This window comes from Strigops habroptila (assembly GCF_004027225.2).
Source record: "Strigops habroptila isolate Jane chromosome 13 unlocalized genomic scaffold, bStrHab1.2.pri S16, whole genome shotgun sequence".
Taxonomy (NCBI): Eukaryota; Metazoa; Chordata; class Aves; order Psittaciformes; family Psittacidae; genus Strigops; species Strigops habroptila.
The window spans coordinates 8,729,468-8,752,617 of NW_022651054.1; the positions used below are offsets into that span (position 1 = coordinate 8,729,468).

At 44.8% G+C, this 23,150-nt stretch overlaps 2 protein-coding genes across 3 annotated transcripts; both read left to right on the forward strand.

Annotated features, from left to right (window-relative positions):
* On the forward strand, window positions 1-4,447 carry TMIGD1 (transmembrane and immunoglobulin domain containing 1). Of its 2 annotated transcripts, none has more exons than XM_030472473.1 (6): window positions 1-22; window positions 256-347; window positions 1,291-1,569; window positions 2,065-2,343; window positions 3,170-3,273; window positions 3,541-3,573. In XM_030472473.1, the coding sequence occupies exons 2-6, from the start codon at window positions 269-271 to the stop codon at window positions 3,571-3,573; spliced, it is 774 nt and encodes a 257-aa protein (XP_030328333.1). In that variant the 5' UTR covers window positions 1-22; window positions 256-268. The 2 variants fall into 2 exon arrangements, with proteins under 2 accessions (XP_030328333.1, XP_030328332.1); XM_030472472.1 differs by lacking the exon at window positions 1-22 and adding an exon at window positions 3,758-4,447 and having other exon boundaries at window positions 249-347; window positions 3,541-3,569.
* On the forward strand, window positions 3,570-23,037 carry BLMH (bleomycin hydrolase). Its single transcript, XM_030472470.1, has 12 exons — window positions 3,570-5,027; window positions 5,296-5,493; window positions 5,889-5,998; window positions 6,690-6,831; window positions 8,075-8,163; window positions 9,443-9,535; window positions 13,302-13,457; window positions 13,959-14,117; window positions 14,216-14,283; window positions 14,697-14,814; window positions 17,173-17,242; window positions 22,028-23,037. The coding sequence occupies exons 1-12, from the start codon at window positions 5,015-5,017 to the stop codon at window positions 22,177-22,179; spliced, it is 1,368 nt and encodes a 455-aa protein (XP_030328330.1). The 5' UTR covers window positions 3,570-5,014; the 3' UTR covers window positions 22,180-23,037.
* The last annotated feature ends 113 nt before the right edge of the window (window positions 23,038-23,150 follow it).

The window sequence follows — 23,150 nt, forward strand, 5'->3', positions numbered from 1 at the left end:
TTCCCCACAGACTCTTCCCAAGGTAAGTGCAGGGCTACACGACTGGAGATGGGTTCCCCTTGGTAAAGAGGTGATTGGAAGCAATGAACTCACCCAACAGAGATTAGAGATGTAAAACCCCCTTGATTCTGCTCTGAGCTGGAAAAGGCCCTGCAACAAATCAACTTAGTTTATTCCCTGGTGATCCTGTCCCCATCTGGGAAGGCTCTCCCCAGGGTGGCTGATGGCAGCAAGCAATTAACCTCTCTCCAACAGACACCCCTCTGAGATGGTGCAGAGGAGCAGCCTTGCAGCCCCCTATGAGGTTCCTCTCCTCGCCGTTTGCCTTTTGGTGTGCGTAGCCACAGGTAAGCAATGGAAAAAATCCCTCCTGGCTTTGTCCAAGCCTCATCATGGGAAGCAGTGCCCAGGCTGGTGGGTCACACCAGCAGCTCAGCTTGCAGATGTTCTGGAGATCATCTCCAGGGGACTGCCTGGAAACTGGTCTCTGATTTTGAGAGTAGTAGAGAAGGGAATGGGGAAGCTTCAGCGTTTTCCATTGCAGCAGCTGCACAGGGATGAGCAGGACAGCTTCTAAACCTGCTCTAAGCAGGTAGCTCTGGCCAGCTGGGAACACCAGGGAAGGGACAGGGAGCTTCAGGCTTTTTTATATTCACAGGACTATAGTGCCCTTATATTCTGAGCTGTATTTTTAGTTCCTTAATCTATGACCCAGGCTACAGTAGCAAGTTTCAGCCCAATTAGAAATATTTCTCCCCCATATTGGTTCTTTATTTAGCATGTCCTGAGGTTTGTCCATTAGACAAACTGCAACTCTTCAATGGCCAGACTCAGCTGGCTGGGATACAGCCAAGGGGCTGATTAACCCATTTATACTCTCAAGCCCCTTCACCTCCAACCAAAAACCAGTGCATCAAACCATAAGCACAAAAACTGAGGGCACAGATATGCTGCAATGGTGATTTGCAGCAAGAGGGTGAGCACGAGTGGCAGGAGGGGGATGATCTTTTGCTGTGTGTTACATGGTCACTGCTGGGTTTGAGATGTTTTGTTACTGCAGGTCAGGCTTTGGCATTCTCGCAGTCAGTTGCAAAGGCCTGACTTCAAGTGTGTAAAGGGGGCTTTGAGATGAGACTTGTCACCAAAACTAAAGTCCCACCCGAAAAGAGCTGATAGCCTGGGGCTGAAACTCTCAGTCCCTCCTCGAGACCTGCAGAAGCTTGCAGGGCAACTTCTGTGGGAAGGGTACAGTTTAGGACACTCAGCACCCTCATTCTCCTTCTTCTGCAGGTCTGGAACTGTCAGTAAATGATCAATATGCTGACTTCTCCCTGACTACAACGCCTGGCCCTCTTGTCTCCCTCTCCTGCCTGGTACAGAACAGCAGTGAGGCCGAGGAGCTGGTCTGGTACCGAGAAGATGGGGAAGTGGATCTGAACGATGCGAATAAAGTGAACATCAGTAACGTCTGCATATCCCCAGTCACCGAGTCCGACAATGGAGTCACCTTCACGTGCCAGCTGGCACGGGACGACACTGTGCAGGTGTCTGTGACCCTGGATGTCCAGTGTGAGTTGCAGTGGTTGGTACCTGTGCAGAGTGGCAGGGGTGGGAGGAAGCCATGGGCCAAGCGCCTCGGTGTCTGGGCACGAGGTGAAGGAGGGTGTTTTGCACCCTTGTACGCTGTCTTCACCAAGAAAAAATGCATCTAGGAGGAGATAGCTCATGTGATAAGACACTCCCTTTCCACCGTGGTGCCTATGACCTGATCTAATGCCTCTTTTATAGGGAGTGGGTGGGCCCTTAAGTAAGAAGATGTCCTGGATATGTCCCTGCCTCCACCTATGTCCCTGCCTCCACCTAGATTCTTTCCCAAGGATACGAGTCAGGGCAGAGGAGTTATGAGGCTGACCTGCTGATTCCTGGGGATCAGGAAAGGCTGCACAACCGTGCTGTGTTATACCACTGAGCAAGGTGTACAAGGGATGTGTAAAGGGCACTTCTGTTGTGTTACACAGTGAGCAGCTTTATTAATGTCCTGTTGCACTGCATTACTGTGAGCAGTTCCTCCCGACCTGTCTGGAGAAGAGATCCTCTACGTTGAAGAAGACAAAGATGTTACTCTGTCCTGCAACGCCAAATCCAACCCTCAGGCCACTGCAGTTTGGTACAAGGACAACAGCACCCTGACCCTGCAGGAGGACCATCACGAGGTCTACCTGACCAGTGAGGTCTTTGAGCTCTCCATCCAAACAGTGGAGGCTTCTGACAACGGGACCTACACCTGTGTGCTGAGCTCTTCCATAGGAGAGGGGAGTAAGGATTTCCACCTGATAGTTGAAGGTAACACGGCTGCTGCCAAACAATAAGCTTTATGAGTAAGTCTCCATTCTATTTTGTAACGAGAGCAATCCTTTTATATTATGAAATCTAAGTGGAATGTAGTAAGCAGCAGACTTTTGAGGGCACAGCAACAGGAAGGAGCTCTCTTTGCACCTGCACCTGGGACCACAGCACCAGGAAGGGCCTTTCCTGCCCTACCTGTTATTCCAAGGCGTGTGGCAAGCATGACCTGAGGCAGGTTCATCCCACTCTCACTTCCCACACTGGCAGGGCACATTTAAGTGTGGTTTAAAGTACCTCAGGTCTTACTTGAAGCATCTTACCCCAACCATTGTGTTCTGTCATGCCAGAAGAGCTGCTTAAGGTGAGAGAAGTTGTCCTCCAGAAGTGACTGTAGCCCTGTGGACAACAGGGAGGTGGAAGCTTTGCTGGGGCTGGATGCTCCGGTCTCAGGTATCTGTTGTCCACTCACTGTCCAGGCCCCTCTCACTTCTGCACCCTCAGAACAGGCAGGAAAGCAATGCCAGTTGTGTCAGGGACACTTCTGGACACCTGTATTTCCATGTGTAAGAATGCTTTGGGGACCTTCTTCTTCAGGGACCAACATTTCCATTCTTCCCTCAGTTCACCAACACACAGGCTTGGCTCCCTTCTTCCCAGGGGACTAATGCACACAGTCAGGCTACAGACAGCAGAGAGCAACACTTCAAATCAGCAGTGACAGCCACAGGAGAAGATATATGTCTTTCTGCCGTTCTGTGAAATGTCCTGGTTTATGTGACTCTACTGATCAATCACATATTCAACCTTCTCTTTCTCTTGACAGACAAAAAGTCCATTTTCCCCTTAGAGGCTGTTATTGCTGCTGGTGTGGTGGTTTTTTTCACGATACTTTTTGCAATTGTGGCTCGAAGAGATAAAATTTTCAAGGTATGGAAAGCTCTAGTTTCTTAGGAAAAACCAGTATTGTCCTGCTGCAATGCCCTGTTTTCTTCTGCCTTTTCCATTCTACTTTGTAGTGTTGCTTTCCACTGTTAGAGAACTGCTACATACTACCTCCTGCTTTAGAACTAGCTATAGATAATCAACTAGGAGATATTTTAAGGCGGAAGGCATTATGCGCTTGCAATATATTAGTCAAGATATCCCTATGGTCAGGAAACACAAAAGATAATGAGATTGCTTCTTTATTTTCAGTGCTTCAAAAAATCAAGCGACACAGCTCTGTAAGTATTTGTTTATTCACACAACTTCCAAATGAACCCCCTTCCTTAAGCCTTAGCTTAAGGCTTAAACCAGAAGAGCACCCAGCATGCTTCCTGGAGCTGAATGCAGCTCAGGCGAATTCAACTCACTTGGGTTTTTTTTTAACCTGTAGGGTGATTTTCCCTTTCTTCTTTTCATTTTGCTGCAGGTGAAGACCACAAGGTTCCTGCACACACCCAGAAATCGTAATTTCTACTGTTGGAATGAAGCCCTTGAGTGAGATGTTGAGATAAAGCACTGAAACAAGTTTTTTGGGGTCAAGTTTATATGATCTTTTCAAAACATAATTGGTTCTTTGCATCTGTTCAGTCTAACCTACCGCTTAGAGCACTGCCATGGGGGGTGGACTGCGGGAGCTGCTGCCAGATCTTGCCTTCCATCCTTCTTCCTACAAAGCACACATGTGCAGTCAGGCCTGCGGGTTGTGCATCGGTCTACTGAGGAATCCATGCTGTGTTGCCACAGATAATGATGTTGATGCACACGGATAGCGAGGTATTGAGCTGGCAGCTGTTTTCTTGCCCCTATCTTATAACACCAGACGGCGTCAGGGGTGGCAGCCACACAACTTGGGTATCCTGTGGGCATCTCAGCTCCTGCTGGCCAAGGTGAAAGCTGCCTGGTGCTCAGCACTGCTCCTGTCTCCCTGGGCTGAGATCGGAGCTTGGGGCAGCCCCAAGTGCTGGATGACAGTGGAAATTCCAGTGTGAATGCTCTCCATCCCTCCCCTCAGCAATAACGCCACTCCAGCGCTCTCCTCAAGGTCCTGGCAAGCTTTTCAGACCTCATCACGTCTCGGGATGGTACATTACTGCCAATAAACTCCGCGTGCTGTAAATTAATTCGCTCCTGTGATGTGCAAACACTCTTCTCGGCGGAGCAGCGCTGTTACTCAACAGGAAGCATCCGCAGCCTGACCCGGAGCGTGTCCTTGACTAACGTTCACAAGCACCGCGCAACAGCGGCGCTCCGGGCGCCGGGCCCCCACACGGCCGGCTGCGGGGCCGCGTTCGGCCCGGATCAGGGGGTGACACCGGGGGGGGGGGGGCAGTGGGGGTGCCCCGTCCCGCACACAACCGGCGGGTTCGCCCCGCGCTGCCTCAGGCGGCGCCGCGGAACGTTCTAGGGCCGCGGGCGGGGCGAGGGGCGCGCGGAGCACCCCCCCACCGCCGCCGCGACGCGCGCAACCGCCTCAAGCTTGTCCCTCGCGGCGCGCCGTCCGCCCACCGCGCCAAGCTCCCCCTTCCCACCTCCCCCGGCCGGTGCCGTACGGGGCCAACCCCCCCCCCCTTCCGGCTTCCGGTGCCGGGTCTATAAGAACCGCTTCCGCCTCGGCGCGCGCGACGTGCGGTGGGCCCGGACGCGGGGCGGCAGTTTCCGTGCGGGAGCTCGCGCCGCCTGTGCCATGAACGCCCGCGGTGAGGGGGGGGGGGCTGCCCGTGAGGGGAGGGTTGTTACCATGGCAACGGGGGGGGCTGCCCGGGAGGGGAGGGTTGTTACCATGGCAACGGGGGGGGGGAGGTGTCCGTGAGGGGAGGTCCCGTTACCATGGTAATGGGGAGGGGGGTGTGTGTACCCACCGTTACCTGAGCAATGGGGGGGGTGAGGGAGGGGGGTACCGACGGGTTGGGGGGGGGGGTGTTACCGGTGGTGATCGTTGCCCCCCCCCCACACCCCGTCCCGCAGGGCTGAGCACGGAGAAGGCCGCCGCCTTCACCCGGCGGCTGCGGGCCGAGCCGCAGTTCCTGCTAGCCCAGAACGTGGCGACATGCAACGACCCGCTGGAGGTGTGCCTGCAGCGGCAGGTGGTGCAGGACACGGTGCAGGTCTTCCAGCACGCCGTGCCCGCCGAGGGCAAGCCCGTCACCAACCAGAAGAACTCCGGTAAGGGGCTCCGGGAGCGGGGGTTGGTGTCCGTGGGGAGCGGGGTGCCCTCTCTTAGCAGCTCTGGTGTTTGGGGGTGAGAGGTGGCTTCCTCTGGCATCACTTCATCGGGCTTTGGGGCAAAGCTGAATCCCTGCAGCATCCTCTTGGATTAGTAACAGTCTTCAGACTCGCAGCGTTTGCCTCTGTTCCCTTCTGCATAGCGCAAGATAAAATCAGTTGATTTTTACTTCATTTGCACTAAAAGGTCTCTGAACAAGCTATTTGGTATTTTACCATCCTGGCCAAAGCCTTGAGGCAAAGCTGTGTCATGAGTCTTGTGCTTAAAACAAAAACGTTACACAGCTCTTGAGTGCAGATATTCCAGTTTAATCCTTGTGCCTTTGCTCTCTCAGGGAGATGCTGGATTTTCTCGTGTCTCAATGCAATGCGTCTTCCTTTCATGAAGAAATACAACATTGAAGAGTTTGAATTCAGCCAGTCCTATCTCTTTTTCTGGGATAAGGTACAGTAGCACAGGTTGCAGGTTATGCTAGGACAGCTTGTGCAATCGGGTGTTAGTCCTGGGACAGGATTTCTTTTAGAAATGGACTATCCTAACAATACAGGTGGAAATCATGAGAACAACTGTCAAAAGTTACTTAAATCAGTATTTTAAACACTGGTCAAAGTGTTTAAAGTGGGATTTCTAGCCTGAGAAGAAAGTTGTCAAGTTGTTAATCATGGAATCCTGGAATGGTTTGGGTTGGAAGGGACCTTAAAGCTCATCCAATTCCAACCCCCTGCCATGGGCAAGGACACCTTCCACTAGAGCAGGTTGCTCCAAGCCCCTGTGTCCGACCTGGCCTTGAACACTGCCAGGGATGGGGCAGCCACAGCTTCTCTGGGCACCCTGTGCCCTGCTCTGTGAGCTGTGTCTGCTTTTTCCCCCTAAAGGAAATGGAGAAATTCTAGGACTAGTTTGGGCAATGCTTCATGGCATAACTCATGTTTTGCATTTCCTGTTCCCCTACCCTCAAGCTCTGTGCTATCTCCTAAATATTTGTTCTATAACAGAAAGAAGTTTATAGGATAAGTCCTGGAATGTTAGATGGAAAATAAGGATGTCAGTTAGGACTTCTGAAGAACTGAATACTCAGGAATTAAGGAATGTACAATATGCCAGACTTAAGAGTATGTTTTCCTGTCTGTTTCAGGTGGAACGTTGTTACTACTTTTTAAATGCCTTTGTGGAAACAGCTCAGCAGAATGAGCCTGTGGAAGGCAGGCTGGTGCAGTTCCTGCTCGCCAACCCCACGAATGATGGTGGACAGTGGGATATGTTGGTTAACATTATTGGTAAGAGCCTTGGTCCCTTCTTGAAGTGGCATGCTGGTTGGAGAAATGAGGAGTGAAATAGAAGAAATAATTCAGTTTGAGACCTGGGGGTTTGCTGAGGAGCGTGATGCCATTAACAACTACCTTTTTTTAATCAAAGACCTTTTTCATGCCAGTTCATAAATATTAGGCTTAAATCTTGTGTGTGATCTTAACTCTTGCATATTGCTGTGGATAACAGGAGCTCAGAAGATCAACAGAAGTAATTAGATATCCCAGACTTTCTGTTCAGTAAAAATGTTCAATCCCCACAACTCAACATTGGTTAATTATATCCATGTATAGAACTCTTAGGGCATATGGTAAGGAAAAAACCTGTTGCTAGACTAGGGTGTATCTACAAGGCAGAAGCAAAACTACTTAGGGTTGAACCCTGAAGATAGGTGCTGGAAAGATCAGTGAGGGAAATGGTGTGGAATGTGGCAGTGCTGGTCTTACAAAGATCCAGCTGAAGTGAGATCCTTCATACACAGATTAAGGAGATACTTCTCTGTGTCTAAATTATATTAGGGTTTGCTTTTGTGTTATGAAACAATGTGACACTTTGTAAATCACCAAGCAAATAATGTAAGTTTAGAATCACAAAAGGAATTTGTTTCTTTGAAGCCTGAAGGTTACTGTTTTCCCATCCAGTTGTTACAAATATTTAATGAGGGCAGAGGAGGTTTTGGATGCTGCTGTTACACCCAGAATCTTATTACATGGTGTAATATTTGACTGGTGCCATAATGTAGAAAGTGGTTGAGCTGCTGCTGGTGTCTTATAAATGTTGAGGAGGAAAAGAGGCTGGGAAGTCAGTCACTCAACCTTAAATAAAACACATGGAATAATTCATAAGAGGCCAAGTTCTTGAAGGTAATTCAGGGGCTTAATTTTCAATTAATCTTTTTTTTTCTGGTGAGAAGAGCTTCTTAAAGAGCACAACTTAATTCAACACCTCAAAGTTATAAATTAAATTATACAGAACAGTTCAGGAATTCCACTTCTGGGGACCGCATGGAATACAGGCCAGAGGTCAACATTCAGTCACAAATTAAAATGTAAACTTGGAATACTCATAAACTTTAAATGAGAGACTTCCCCTTGTAATCTCTGCACAAAACCCAAGTATATTTAGCTTTTACATGGGTAGAGGCAGAAGCATGAGCATCTGCTGTGTGGAATTAGATGATGGTTAATCTGTAGTTTTATCACTTTCATTTAGAAAAGTACGGTGTTGTCCCCAAGAAAAACTTCCCGGAGTCTCATACCACAGAGGCTACTAGAAGGATGAATGAGATCTTGAATCATAAGGTAAAATCGATGTTAAGGGGAAGGGATGGGGCTGAACTTGCTCCGAGTGTTCCAGCCACTTTCATTTCTCTTTATTGACTAAAGTATTAAGTGCATCTCAGCAACTTCACTTGCTTTGAATCAAAAAACAGCCTAAAGCCTCAGCAGAGTCTGTTAATCTCGGAACATGGAGCAGGAAGGTGTGTTTATGGCAGATGTCCACTGCTGGGCTTCAGTAGCTTGAAAGTACCTACATGGACTTAGTAGCAATTGTTCCCAAGCCTCACATGTCTAAGAAGTTAATTCCTGATGTGGGGTTGATTAAGTCTGTTAATGCAAAACTGGCACTTGGTGTCTGGGTGATTTTTTTTTTCCTGTCCCTTTAGTATTTCATCTACCAGCATGTCAAGGTTTCTAGAGAATACTGCCAAATTTGATGGGAAAGATGAGGAAAAAAAGTGTATTTTCAAAACACTGAGTCTTAAAAATCAGCTTTCAGTATAGAAAGAGCAGCTTTGTCTGAAGGAAGGTATAAGCTTGCTCCTTGAACTGCAGAAATGAATCTGGGAAGATGCTAGAGTAGGTACCTAGATAAAAAGGCAACGAAAGCTTTTTTTTTCCTGTGAGCTGTGGTTAATTTTTCCCCAGCTCATATGCTACATGCTCAGGGAAAAGTGCCTGCAGAAATCCATATAAAAAATGTAAAATATGTACTGAAAAGCTGAGACATAATGAATGGTGTTAATGTTATTCTAGTCTTGAACATGGCAAACCAGCTGGTCTTGAGGGAGCCCTGCTCACTCTTCCTGGCCTTATGGATGATGACAGTAATGGGAAGCGTGTGCTGCTCTTGCTCAACTCTGCAGCAGTGGGGAAATGCTCCTCTCCTTTTATCAACCAAGAGATCAATTATGCATTAGAATTGCAACATAAATTTTACAGTATAGAGACAGTCCGTTCTGAGTCAGAGGTGATGTGTGAGGATATTGCAGCATCAGTTATGGAACTGAGAAGTCCAGCTTTAAGAAGATGTAATGGCTGCAAGCTTCAAATCAATGGTTGGAAAACAGTAATTGAGTTGCAGCTATTAATTTCAGATTATTTTTCGTGATCTCTTTTAAATCATTCAATCTCTTTTTAAAAGAATCAGTATCTAACAAAGCCTCCTGCAAGTGTTTTTATTTTCATTTGGAAAACGTGAAGAGTAAAATAGTACTTGAAACAACCAGATAGGAAGTCCCAAAAACGTAATAGGTGGCACCTTTCATATCCTTATAATAAAATCACTCTCTTGAAACAGATGAGAGAGTACTGTTTGCGGCTAAGAAACATGGTGGAGAGTGGAACAATGAAAGGAGAACTTTGTGCTGCAATGGACACAATGATAGAAGAGGTAAATACACTTGTGTGACGTGAATCTTGTGGAACACAAGGCTAGGATGGATGAGATTTGTTACTCCTGTTCTACAGCTGATGGATCATCCAAACCAAGTGCCTTTTGTTCGCCTAACTAGCAGTGTTCTGTATGGCAGAGTGCTTGGAGGTGTTCAGTGGGGGTTTTTGCAGTGGCTTCTTGTTTATCTCAGAATGAGTTTTTCTAATACTTCCAGACAAATATCTTGAGTTTATAGAACCCCCAACTATGACATTTTAGACACATCTGCCCTTTCCTGTGGGAAAGCAGCATTTTGTGTCTTTAGAGAGCAAAATAGTGGGTTTTCAAGCTTTTATAAGTAGTAGGAAAGTGGTTGATAATTGCTTTCTGCTGGCTTTGAATGTAGAATCTTACTGCACAAGTGTTGTTGCATAAATCCCCCACAAGAGAGCAGAAAAGAACAATAAAAGGGAGTTCTGTGTGAGCTGAACACAAGCCTGAATCCAGCTGTGGACTCATCCTGAGGGGCAGCAAAGGAAGGAATTGCAGCATCTGTTCCTGGCTCTGTGAATTAACTCAAAATCAAATCAATTGGCAAGTCTGTAGTATGCAGTATGTGCATAGTGGCTGCCTCACACTGAATGTGACACACATCACACTTCTCGTTCAGTAGTCCTCATACTTGATTCTTAAATAGCCAAAAGTAATTTTAAATGTTGAGGCTGTTTTAGTTTGACACAGTGCATTTTAAAAAGAAGGATGTATTGCACTTGTTCAGTGCGAAGTGGGTTTAATCTCTGTCATTAGAGGACTGAAGAAATCAAATGGTTTGGTTATGTATGTTAGTTTTTCTTCACCCCAGTAAACATTAGTGTTAGGCTGAACCTACCTTGCGCTATTCCTGTAAAGCTTCAGATAGTTCCACTAATACACAAGTATTGATTAATGTGTCAAGTTGGTTTTTAGAAGTTTGTCTTTGCACTTTATGTAAAAACCTATTTTTACCTAATTTTAAGGTTAGATTAAAAAAGAAAACTGAGTTGTGTTCCTTGGGTTACGTTACTGAAATGAAGACTCTTATGAGACTTCTTATGCCTTCAGATGTCCAGTAACTCAGTGCTTTGAGCCTACCCCAGTGTGTTGCCAACCAGTACTTGGTTCACAAGTGAATTAACATGATTTACATCCAGTGTGTGTCCAAAAGTCCTTGGAGGATTTTACAGCAGACATCAAGAGCTTCCTAGAGATGTTAATTTTTGTGGCAGTGACATGCAGTTTGCTGCACAATGGCTCTTCACTTGTTTAGAGCATCTTGCCCTCCACAGAGGGATCCTGGAACTGCCATTAAAGGCTTATTAAGTGATTGCAATTTGTTCTGTAAAAAGGTTGTGTTTAGTTTGCTGAAGTTAACACAGTGTTTTCTCCTGCAAGTGGTTTGCAGCTTCTGTTGACTGAAAATAAATCCACTTTGTAGTTGAAATGTGCAATTGCACCTCCCTTGTATGCTTAAAAAACACTTAGTTTGAGAGGTTTGTGATCGCTTGTTTCATGTGTTTATATATATACAAGTGGTATTGCATCTATTTTTGTATGTGGCAAAACAGAGCTTGGGTTCGTTCTGTGCAGTTTTATTTGCATAGCCAATCTTGGTTTGCTCATGCAGGGAGGCAGTGCTCTGGCTAAAATGGGGCAGTCATATTGGCACACAAGGTTAAATATTCACTCCAGAACTGTATAAACATTCTTCTTATCAAGCCAGTGCACAGCAGGTCAGCAGCTGAAATCAGTGCAGTGCATGTGATTGACTTTTTCTTCCTTTGTGGACTCTTCCTTATCAGGAGTATCCTCCTTTTCCCCTCCTTGTTCATTTGGGATTCCAGCACAAACCACTATATCTTTGCCTTATCTTGGTTCTAGTTGTCACTGCAGTGATAGAAGTCACCTTTTAGCTTAAATGTCTGCTTGTTTATTGATTGATAGAGGAAGCTTGTGAGATCCCGAGATGGGCTGTGCTGGGTGTGGTGGCAAAACAACTGAGGGAGGCCATTCCCAGGCTCCGCTGCGCCTGAGACTTCTGTCTCCATCACTTTCCTTCCTCTGGCTGGAGCTCACTTGTGTGTTGCTCTCCTTTTAGGCATATTTTTTTTCTTGCTTATTTTGTTTTCATAACCTCATCTCTCACCACTTGGGGTTGGCTGAGGTAACGTGGGTGTATCCACAGCAAATGCTACTTTTTGGTGCAGTCTGTGCAAAGTTAAATATTTATAGTAGTTTAGGGATTTACATTTGCTCTTTAACATATTTATTGAGAGATAAATGTGTGAGTTCCTCCAGTGAAAACACTAAGCCCACACCCTTGTTTCAACCCGTAATTAATCTCTTGGCTTATTTTCTTAAACTGCTTGGAGCAAGAACACCTTTATTTGTATTTTGTGCACAACCAAATAGTGTTATTTAGCAGGAGAACTATGCTCCTTTTGCCATCAGCACAAAGCTAATTCTTAAGGAGCCTTAAGATCCATATAAAACAGTTCAACTAGCTCCAGAAAGAGTAAGTCAGCTCTGGGAAAGGTGTTTTGTGTCCTCTCCTATGAAAAGTCAGTGAGAGGAAGGTGTGAAGCCAGCCTAGGAAAGCTGCCACAAACCAGTCACTGGCTCCTAGTGCAGAAGGTGCAGTTGGGATTTGACTCCCCCTTCTCTTATTTAAAATAACCCATTGGTTTCTTGCAAGGAGAAGACTCAGGACATGGACAGAGCTGAAGAAGACCAGTGTCAGCTGAAGTAAACCAGATTCAAACCTGTTTCAATCTGATTGAATTGTCTGTCCCCAGAGTACCTGTGGCAGGTCCTGCTAAATATCTTTAGCGACAGTCATCTGGTTACACTGCCTACGAGTTAACACATTTTATGATAAGCCCTGTGAGAAAGTACAGTAGTGATTAAGTACAGCTTCATCTTCTGATTTATAGGGATGCTGATGGCTTGAAATCTGGTCAACTTTTTGTGCTAAGCAGCAGCAGAAAGCTGCCATCTGTGAAGGATGTCACAGTCAGCAGGCAGGGATCTTGGATGAAATTAAATAACCTGCCAGCTCAACCCTAAACAGAGACATTGTCAAACATATTAAAAAGGATGGGAAGATTATTCTGGGCTTTTGAAAAGAAGCAAAAGCCCATGTTTGAAATCCAAATGAACATTACATGAACAAAGAGATTAGTACAGGGGAAACACTGGGACAGAATGCTTTGCTATATGCGTGGTAGAAGGACTGGTTTGTCTTTGCGTGGGGCAAACCACCTGGTGGAATAAGTGATGCTGAATGCTTAAGCCTTTCTAGAACCAGTTTGATAAAGTTTCTCTTGCACTGGGAAAGTATCTTGTTGGAGGAGCTTCAGAATTCCTTATGAGATGTTGGCATGAGACTGGGCAGTGTATTGGCCTTTGCTGTGGCTGCTGCATTCCTGGAAAACCTGGAATTTGTGTTCAACCTTGAGCTTCTGTTTTGCCTGAGAACATGGAGTGTGAGAATGGAGAGAGATTCTGTATTTTTTCCTGTGGCCTTTCAATTTTCCTTTTGGACTGGTGAAACACGTAGATTTCCAGAGCTGAATGCAAGTAACTCATGTGTATGTGTTTAATCATCTTCTTCAGAGGTGGCTGTTAAGATCCCGTTTCTCCAGTTGGCTCTCACATGGAGAAATCCATTCCTCAGTGGCATTGCTGTGGTAGGAGAGGAATTGCTGCATGTTTCAGCAAGTTCACAGCTGTTTGCTTCTCTGGGCAGGTATTCAGAATAGTGAGTACTTGCCTGGGCAACCCTCCGGAGACTTTCTGCTGGGAGTTCCGGGATAAGGAGAAGAACTACCACAAATATGGCCCCATGACACCGGTGCAGTTCTACAATGAGCATGTGAAGCCTTACTTCAACATGGAGGACAAGGTGGGAATGCCGAAAGGCTTTCCAAGCTTCCCAACACCTTTCTTTGCTGCCAAGCCACTTATTTCCACTGTTGCAAGTGTACTGTCCACCCCTGTAAGCCATATGGGATGGGTACTACACCCACAAGTCAAAGATGTTTATTGTCCCCATTCTCCTGTTAGTGCTCTACCCTACAATTAGCTCTGGTCTCATATTGCACTTCCATGATGATTTTGTAATGATGAGATAGGTAATGATCTAATCATTACATACAATAAACTGCCATGAGACAGCTATCAGAGAGCAGGAATAACATGCAGAGCTGCTATGCCAGTTAGGAGGTGAACTAATAAACCAAACCCAAATAAAACCTTAAAACCCCTGGTATTTCAGCCGAGTGGCTTGTTTGCTGATGGGACAGACAGCTGGGACCAAAGCAATCCTCTGAAATCCAGCCAGGTTCACTTCTCAAAGGTTTGAGTTAAGTTGCACCCTGATTTGTGACATCTTGGGTTTTGGCAGATTTGTCTAGTGAATGATCCTCGGCCTCAGAATCCATACAACAGGCTGTACACGGTGGAGTACCTGGGCAACATGGCAGGAGGGAGGAAAACACTCTACAACAACCAGCCTGTGGATGTCCTGAAAAAACTAGCTGCAGCATCCATTAAGGATGGCGAGGTTGGTTTGGTTTCTCCTTGTGGATGGCACGGGGCAGCCCTGGTAATGTAAACCTGGTTGGGATATGGCCCAGATGTGACTGTGCTTTCTATTTGTAGGCCGTGTGGTTTGGCTGTGATGTTGCAAAGCACTTCTATAGCAAGCTGGGAATCAATGACTTGAATATGTAAGTAGACAATTGAAATGGAGTAGCATTTGGGATACTTGGCTAGGACATAAACAGTCCTTAAGCTGCTTAAGCAACTAATTTGTACAAATTTGGATTATATACCCCCCAAGAGTATATTTAAGTAATTCAGCAGCAACAGAATGTGTTTTCACTTGTTAGCTAAACTCTGAATTCTTTAAAGATGCACAAGTGGTTGTTAAATATTCGTACTCATTTGAATTGTTTAGTATTTAGTGAGAGAAACTCCAAAAGAGATCGGGTTTTGCATTTATTCTGACACTAAAAATAGCTGAACTTTGATGCCTGTGCACTGGCTCCTGGGACATAGTTTACTGATTTCCTGATTTACTACTAGTGAGAGTTCTCTCTGCACCCTTTTTGATATTGCTTATGTGCCTTCTTCCCAATAGATATAACCATGAGCTGGTGTTTGGTGTCTCTGTCAAGAACTTGAACAAAGCAGAACGGCTAATCTTTGGGGAATCCATGATGACCCATGCCATGGTGCTGACAGCTGTCACTGAGAAGGTGAGGCTCCCTCCTCAAGTTGTGATGCTTACGTGGATGTATCTGACTGTTCTGGAAGCTTGTTTGTGTTCTGGGATCATTCATGGTGTTCATGTGTGCCACAGCACCCTGGCTTGTCTCTTCTCCCTGGGGTGTTTGTCTGAGTGTTCAGAACTATAAATATTTAACAAGGAGGGAAGAATTTGAGGCAAGTCCAGGACTTTTTTTCCTTCTGCCCACAAACTTTTATTGGAGAAAGGGAAAACAAAGTCAGCTTCTATTTTTAACAAACGAGAAAACCTACGTTAACTGATTTTGAAGTACAGATTCTTGATGTATCTTGCTGAGCAGGAAATCAAGCATCACATCAAGTGTTTCGTGCCGTGTCCCCCTGTATGGGTTAGTCTGTTTTACAGCATGAAGCTCCTTCTGTTAAAACGCCAGTAGGAGGCACTTTGCAATGGTCTAAACCTCCTGCAATGCTGGCATGTGACCTTCCTGACCTCCTCATAATTAGGGAAGGAAAATGGTGTCCAAAATAGCCCTGTGGCAGACAGTAGGCTGAGATGAATCCACAGCTAGATCAGCTCCTGGCAGTATAACAAAGCACATGCAGAGTAAAAAGCACCATGTGAAAACTTACAACTCGGGGTTATCTGCAGTGGTGGTTTCCACTTATTTCCAGAAGCTGTCATTATTAAAGTTTCTTTGAAGTGATCTCTTCCTGTCCAACATGACCTTGGCTTGAGAAACAACAGCTTGCACAGAACTGCAAGTTTGTTTGAGCTCTGGAGTTCGAGGACTGGAGATGGGAATGCTGAGTCAGAACTTCTGAGTTACTTTTTACAACTCAGTGTGTTATTTCTCCTGCATTCTGAGCTCTTAACACTTCTAGTTTGTGTGTCAGATTGCGTGAACACATCTTTAAAGTCATTGTTTTTCAGTTAGACATTTAAAATGATACTTTTCTAGTATTTAAAACCTATTATCTAGGCACAACTGAAGCCTGTTTGTACTGATTGTAGCCAGTTTGTGGCTGCATTTCATTGCATCTATAGTCTAGGGGTCTGTATTTTTCAATTCATTCTTTTAAATGCCTAAATTTATAGTTGTATAAACTGTGACCTGATTGCTTCAAGAAAAGGATGTGTATCAGATCAGTAAGGATGGTATCTCTAAAACCAAAGATAGTTTAAAAGAAATAAGCCTAAAACAAGTTCAGCATTTTGAGGCTTTTCCACATTCAAAATGGACTAAGTTATTTCTACTTTTTATTTGAACATGTTGTCTTATATTAAACCTTAACTTAATCTAAAGGAACTCTGATAAACTGAGTTATAAAATGTAATACCTTGGATTTACCTGCTTTATAAAAAGGCTTTGAAGATTTAAAAAATCCTATTACAATTTTACAACATAAAATTGATGGGGATTAAATGCACCTTTTGATTCAACTTGATGTACATAAACGTGCTTATCCCAGTGTGTCTGATGGCATCAAGAGCTCACTTATCCCTAGTCTGGTAACTCTCGTGTCACATTTTAAGGACTCTCCTCTATTTTTTCAAGTGAGAATAGAAGCAATACAACAACATTCCACTGAATAATAAAAATGGCTTTATGGGGTGCTTTGCAGGTTAGCTTTTTGTATTAGAAAACTATTTTTGTAGCAAAAGAATAACTATTCTTTGGTTCCTCAAGGGACCTGCTGTTGCCTTGTGGGAGGCTGCTTGAAGGAAGCAGCAGTTCACTTGGTGGCACAGCAAGCCTGGGAAGCTGGTTTTGGTGCTTTTCTGTACTTGGTAGATTTTAACCACGCTTCAGGTATACCCAGTGCAGGCTGGAATACTGCCCACTCCTGAACATGAGTACTCCATGCTCGTTGGAAGCCTCGTCTGTCTTTGAGAGCAGCAGACTTGGAGCTGTGTCCTTCAGCTAGATCCTGAAGTGTTGTATTTGCTCTTACTGTCACTGTTATAAATTATTAGAGTTGCTTCATTGTCCTTGTTCCTTTGCTCTGATTCCTAGTTCAAGCAAGTTGTGTTCTGCATTTCAGAAGGCCCCATGACAGGTCGTAGGGAAGGCTGCTTAAATTCTGTCAGTTAAGTCCAAAATCAGATTTAGTTAAATTTTCTGGTGAAAATAAGTACTTCTTGCAGGGCCTCTTCTTGACCACATTTCCTCTTGTAAGCAGGTAGACAAGTATTTTAGGACATAGCATTTCTCCAGCCATTGTGACCATTGTCTGAAAGCTGCCGATGCCTTTTGGGAGTGGAGCTCTGTGGGTTGCTGGTGCTGGATTTAGACTTGGAAGGGTTGGCTGCTACAAAATCATGTGGTCCTTCACTACTAAATAGCCATCACCTTGTTTTGTCACAGGATGGGCAAGAAGATGCATTTGAAAAATGGAGAGTGGAAAACTCTTGGGGTGAAGACCGTGGTAATAAAGGTAATTTATAATCATGGGAGCAGAAAGCTGAACTTGGTGTTTGGAAATATGGAGGTGGAAGTGGGAAAGAGGATGTGCTGTGTGTCCTTCACCAGGACATGCGTGAAACAAGCCTGCAAACACATGCAGGTCACTGACTTATGGCACTGTATTCCTGCAAGACAAACTTTCCTCACTTAGATGGGATCTGTAACTAAGTAAATTGAATGTAAACATTGGAGAAGCAGGAAGTGTCACTGGATAAACCTGACACTGTGGCTGCAAGTTCAACTGTAGAGGCAATTGTGGGTTTGGGAGGTTGCCATAAGTGGTTGATGCTGACAATTCTTGACAGGCAGGGTATTTGGTCCCAAGAGGAGGGGAACACAGTTGACAGAGGCTCCCATGTTGGAGGCTAGAACTGGAACTCTGAATACAGCTTAATGGTACATGCCACATATTGTCTGTACAGTGTTTGACAATCCAATAACTAAACTTTTCATGTATGGGAAGATACTGGTAGACTTTAAACTTCATATCAAAGTTTAAATACTTCATTATAACTGCAGTCAGGCCTTGGCAGAGCACTTGGGAAGAGTGGAGGGAAACTCCATGATTTTAGTCATCCTCTATCAGGGCAGGCCGGATGCGGGCTCAGGCTTGGCACAAGCTCACTGATGAGCATGCGGTGACAGACTCCAGCATGTCCCAGGGCACAGCACAATAGTCGTTGCTGACCACATGTTTCTGCTGCACATTAATTCCAAATGTTGTGCTCACAAGATTTGGTATGGCTGCAATTTCCCAGGATGTCTGGGGTTTCTTCTGGGAATAGACTATTTTTGGAAACCTCTGGTTTAGGATGTGGTCTTGTTCATAAGCTTTGGATATCTTACACGCAAACAGCTAACTGAAATGTAAGATATTCTTGCAACAGTGTCTTAATTGATGTTCTGGCCCCTTGGTGCTGCAGTAGTGTCTGTTCTGAGTTAGCTGTGTACATTCACAGCAGAGTATTCCAATAACACTCTTCAGTCTTGACCAAACAATGAAACTATGTTGATGTGCAGCCTTCAAGGCTCGTCAGTGTGACAGTAGTAAAATGTACTTTGGAATGTTGGATTAAGTAAAGAAGCCAAATAGTAAGAAGTAACATCAAAACTTTTGTCTCTAAAGCTAATTAAGGACCTTTATTATATAACAGAGAATATAAAACATAAAAATGGCTGCTTAGATGTGCTCTTATTGTCAAACACTCTGAGACACTCCAGATACTCAGTTTGTGATGTTTGATGTTACTCGTGTTAGTGGATGCTTCCAAGAAGGAAGTGCCTTACTCAGCTTGCTTTACAACCACTCAGTGTTGACTTAGGTTTGTACTTCAAATGTTCTGGAGTTCACAGGTGTGTGTTAGAGCTTTGGCTGCGCTGGCAATAAATGCTCCTTGGCCAAGGTGGAGTTGTTCTTTACTAGACCTGGAGAAAGATCGGCTCAATTTCAGGATACTCCCTAATATTCCCGAACAGTGCAGTGGGCTGAAGCCTGACACTGCTTGCAGGAGTTGTACCTGCAGAGCTGTGACTGAACAGCAGCAGTTCTGTGCTGGTGTTCCTGGGCTGGAGCACCAGGGAATGCTGTGATGGAGCTGCAGAGGCTGTGATTGATTGGTTGTTCCTTTGAGATCTAATAGGACCCTGCCTGTACCTGGTATGTGTGCACTGTGTGCATGGCAGCTGTGTGAACTCGGGGTTAGTCAGTGCCACTTATCTGTTCCATGCTGGTAGAGACCACGGTCTCTGGAAAGTCCTGCTCAGTGTTTGTGTTTTGCTTTGGTTAGGGAGTTGCCTGGAAAAGTGCCTTGAGAGAAAATCCCATCAGAATTAGGAAGCTTGACTCTATCTCAGAGTTATTTTTGTCAGGGAGGCGAATCCCTGAGTGAGTTTCTTGGGCATGACCAAACAACCCACTATGGAGCTAACAGCAGTTGTACTGTGCTTCAGAGCTCGTTCTTGGATGTTAGGAGAGGTAACTTGGCAGAGTTTCCTCCCCTTTCTCCTGCTTTTTCACTCTTCAGTGCCCAGTCCTAACTGGCGTAGGAGGTGAGGATTTGTGGTCTGCCCTAGCTCTCTTGCTATGCCATGGAATCTCTCTGGCAATGATTTTTTTTAATCTTATCTGCCTTGTTAAGGAGTTGGGCAGCTGTGTTTGGAAAAGTCCAGTGCAGAGAACCAGAATCCACATCAGTAAAGAGGCCAAGAATGATGTTAAACTTGGCACATCCCAGCTGAGGCCCAGTTGGGTGTGGGGGGATACGAGTAAGACCCAACTCTATTATTTCTTGGGCAGGATGACAAAGGGCACAGCCCTCAACAAACCACCAGAGACTGGGCTTTGAGTCATTAAAAACCAAGCAAACAAATGACTTGGTAGGAAATGGAACTGTGTTTTCACATGGGGTCCCTCTTGCTTTGCTCCCAGTACAGCCCGAGGTGCTGGATCCCACCTGCTTCCCCGGGCTTGCTTGGTGCAGGACTGGAAAGCCTGCGACTCCTGGTTTGGGTGTCGTGGGATGAAGTTAGTTACATGCTCACACTTCACAGAGCGCACAGGGCTGAGTGCTTGTGGTAGTGCTTGTCTCAGAGACAAGGGAAGCCCTGGGAACAGCTGAGCATTGATTGCCTCTCCTAAATAGTAATTAATTACATTCAGATCTGTTGAAAAAGTGTTTCTTGGAATCCTGTCTGGTTTTCCTCAAGGAACGAACACAGCTGCTGACAAACACTGCTTGTTTTTTGAGGTAAAAAAGTCACTGCCCAGTGAAATGTTTGCTTTCTGTGTTTCACTGGCACTCTGTCAGCCATGCAGGCACATGCAATTATCCTGTGTACTCTTTTGTTCTGACACAGGACATTCTTACCTAACTTTGAACCCGGCTTATCCCATCGGGTATCTCTCTTTGAAACCAAGCATGAGAGGAAGCCTAAGTCACCTTATCACATCCAGCTGATAGGGGTCCATCTGCTTGTTTTGGCATGAGAAGAACTTTCTTGTGGTACATCTCCAGCTGGAAGTCAGCTCCCTTTTGACTTTTTTAACCTCTTGCCCTGGCTGTTACATACATACATACTAAGGATTTAACTGTAGACATTTAGTGTCTGTATTTGTATATATCATCCCGTAAGTACACTATGACAGAAAGACACTGTTAGTTTGTGGCTTGTAGTAGTCCTCTGGGAGCTTTCAAGGGCTTTCTTTTTAGGTGCCCAGATCCCAAGTTATGGAATAATTTGCAGGCCATTGATCCTCAACTGACCTCTCCCTGGCCAGCAGCTGCGCAGTTTAAAATGCTTTTCCTTTGGGTAAGGTAGAGAACGTGGCCCAGCCTGATACACAGAGGAGTACGCGTTGTAGGCAGGTGCTGTGTTACAAGGTGATGCTGTTCCAAGTTCTTCTCAGTATTCTGGCCTTAACCTACAACTGGTTTGAGTAGAAGCAATAGATCAATTTCCTGAAGTGAAACTCCACTGTGTACCCTGCCTAGAGGTGCAGTAAACTTTCCTGGTTCTCTTTCACTTCTGCCCATCACCTGGCTGCAATGCAGGGTTGCCTTAGGTGTATATATGCTGCGTGTAAAGTATGTATGTCTGCTTTTAATGAAGAAATTGATAATGGCTTTCATTGTGGCACTGGGCACAGGCCTTCTCAAACAGTGTCCTTACTTATTTGCATGTTCTGAAGTTCTGCTTGACGCTTCCTCCTTGTTCAGACACTGTGATCCTAATCAGCACTGTCAAGCTTTGAGATACAGGATGTCAGCACCAGAGTTCATTATCCTCTCAGGGTGCAATTACTTGTTGGCTCTTGGGAGCGAGAGGTTTTTGTGTGTCCCAAGAACTCATATCCTGAAGAGAGAATAATCAGGGCAGCTCCCTTTGGCAGTGTTTCCAAAATGGTTCCTAGCTCGGGTTACAGTTGATAGGGTTTTTAATTTATGGGAATTATCTGATCTCTTGCTTTAGAAACAAGATGCTGTAGATAGATGCATTTATTGTCCATATTCTTTAGACATTTTCTTGTTTCATTTGATTGTGGGATGATACTGTATAAGGACATGAGGAACTTTATTACATAAAGCCGGCTCATCTGTCTTCTAAAATGCTTGCTTTCTCCCAGCCTCTCTTTATTTTCAGTTCACCTTGAACAGTTTGTTTCCCATGGCAGCTTTCTGCTAAAACCTGTGATACTCCCAAAGTGACTGGTTTTCCCCCCATTTCAAAGGCTCTTCACTGAAATTGTCAGAACTATATTAAGGAGAAAAAAAATAAAGGTTTAGTTCAGGCAAAGTGTGATTTAGATGGTTTATGCTTGAGGGGAGCAGATGGCCTCCTCTTACTGCAAGAACTAAACCAGTAAAGTTTTCTTAAGCCACAGATGGTTGGATATTCACCTAGAAAATTTCCCTTTTCTTAACAAAACCCTGAAAACATCTAAAGCCAAGGACTTAACTGCCTTAAATGCCTTTTTTTAAGGTATTGTAATTCACTTGAATATTCTCAATGCCTGTTTTAGCAGAGGGAACATAAATGATGAGTATTCTGGGTCTTGTTTTTCCTAACGGGCTTCTTGCCTGGTCTTTCAGTGCACTTGAAGTACATCTGGTTAGCCTGAAGGTTAATTTCTTTGTCTTGAGAGATACCGTATCTGACTAGTCCTGTTTAACACATCGTACACAAGTGAAACTTGTATCTGTGGCTGCTTCACTCTGGTGGTGGTGGTTCGCTTGTAATGAGCTGTTTTCATCTCCAGGTTACCTGATCATGACTGATGACTGGTTTTCTGAGTACGTGTATGAAGTGGTGGTGGACAAGAAGCATGTACCAGAAGACATCCTGGCAGTGATGGAGCAGGAACCAATTGTTTTGCCAGCGTGGGACCCTATGGGGGCTTTAGCCAAGTGAATATTTGCCTCTTAACGGTCAACCAGAAGTAGATGCAATAGAGAATTCCAGTGGTTGGAAGCCATAGCCAAATGATAATGTGACCAAGCCCTCAGCATGGTCCATATTCTTGAAATGTAAGTTAAGGATCATTGGGAAATAGCGCTTTACTGACTCGCCTGAATGAAGCTCTCGGACAGGCTGCTCCAAAAGCTAAAAAGGGGAAAGGCAAAACCTCATCATGGAAAAGTATTACAAGTGCTGCCAATGGCACTTTGATTTCACCTGAAATTCTGAATAGAAATCACCGTAGTAACTTAAAATTACGTAGACCAGTGTTTTCCCTAGCGAAGATGGCCATTAAAGGCCCTTTAGAATTGCCAGCTAAGTGATTGTTAGAACAAATACACTGAGATCCTTATAAATTAACCATCCATAGTCTGGCTTGTACCGTAAAAGAATGCCCAAAAGATTTTATATATTTACACTTTTAGACGTGCTGAAGTTTTGGAGGGGACAAAAGAATTGAAACTGCTAAAAATTACCTTTTTGAAAATGCTATTTTCCAGCAGAAATGGGGGGAGGGGGGTGTTTGGAATCTGTTTCCTTGAGGTTTCCTGTTTCACTTGTTTTTATTCTTCCATCATTGAGCTAGGACTGGATAACCCACGTCAAGGCCCAGTGCCATGTCTGTGTGCACAGGAGCGCTATTTTCCAGTTACATTAGCAAGAACAACCATAAGTATGTTCCCAGGTGGAGTTAGTGTCATGCTCAACAGAAAAAAAAACCCCCAATGTTTTAATTGCTGCATTTTATTTGGATGTTTTAAAAACCAAGATGGTGCTATGAAGCTTTTGAATAAACACTTTCTAAAGTGACTGCTACAGTTCTGCTTGCTTCTTTCTTTAAATGAGAACTAATGGAATGGGAAGATATTAGTGACCTACAAACAAATCTAAGCGAGATGTGAATGTATCAGGAAAATGTGCTG

Excerpts from the sequence above, each read along its gene's own strand:
- TMIGD1 (XM_030472473.1), top strand. The coding sequence starts at position 269 with ATGGTGCAGAGGAGCAGCCTTGCAGCCCCCTATGAGGTTCCTCTCCTC. Across the intron at positions 348-1,290 it reads TTTGGTGTGCGTAGCCACAG|GTCTGGAACTGTCAGTAAAT; the intron begins GTAAGCAATGGA and ends CTTCTTCTGCAG. Across the intron at positions 3,274-3,540 it reads GAAGAGATAAAATTTTCAAG|TGCTTCAAAAAATCAAGCGA; the intron begins GTATGGAAAGCT and ends CTTTATTTTCAG.
- BLMH (XM_030472470.1), top strand. Across the intron at positions 6,832-8,074 it reads TATGTTGGTTAACATTATTG|AAAAGTACGGTGTTGTCCCC; the intron begins GTAAGAGCCTTG and ends ACTTTCATTTAG. Across the intron at positions 8,164-9,442 it reads ATGAGATCTTGAATCATAAG|ATGAGAGAGTACTGTTTGCG; the intron begins GTAAAATCGATG and ends CTCTTGAAACAG.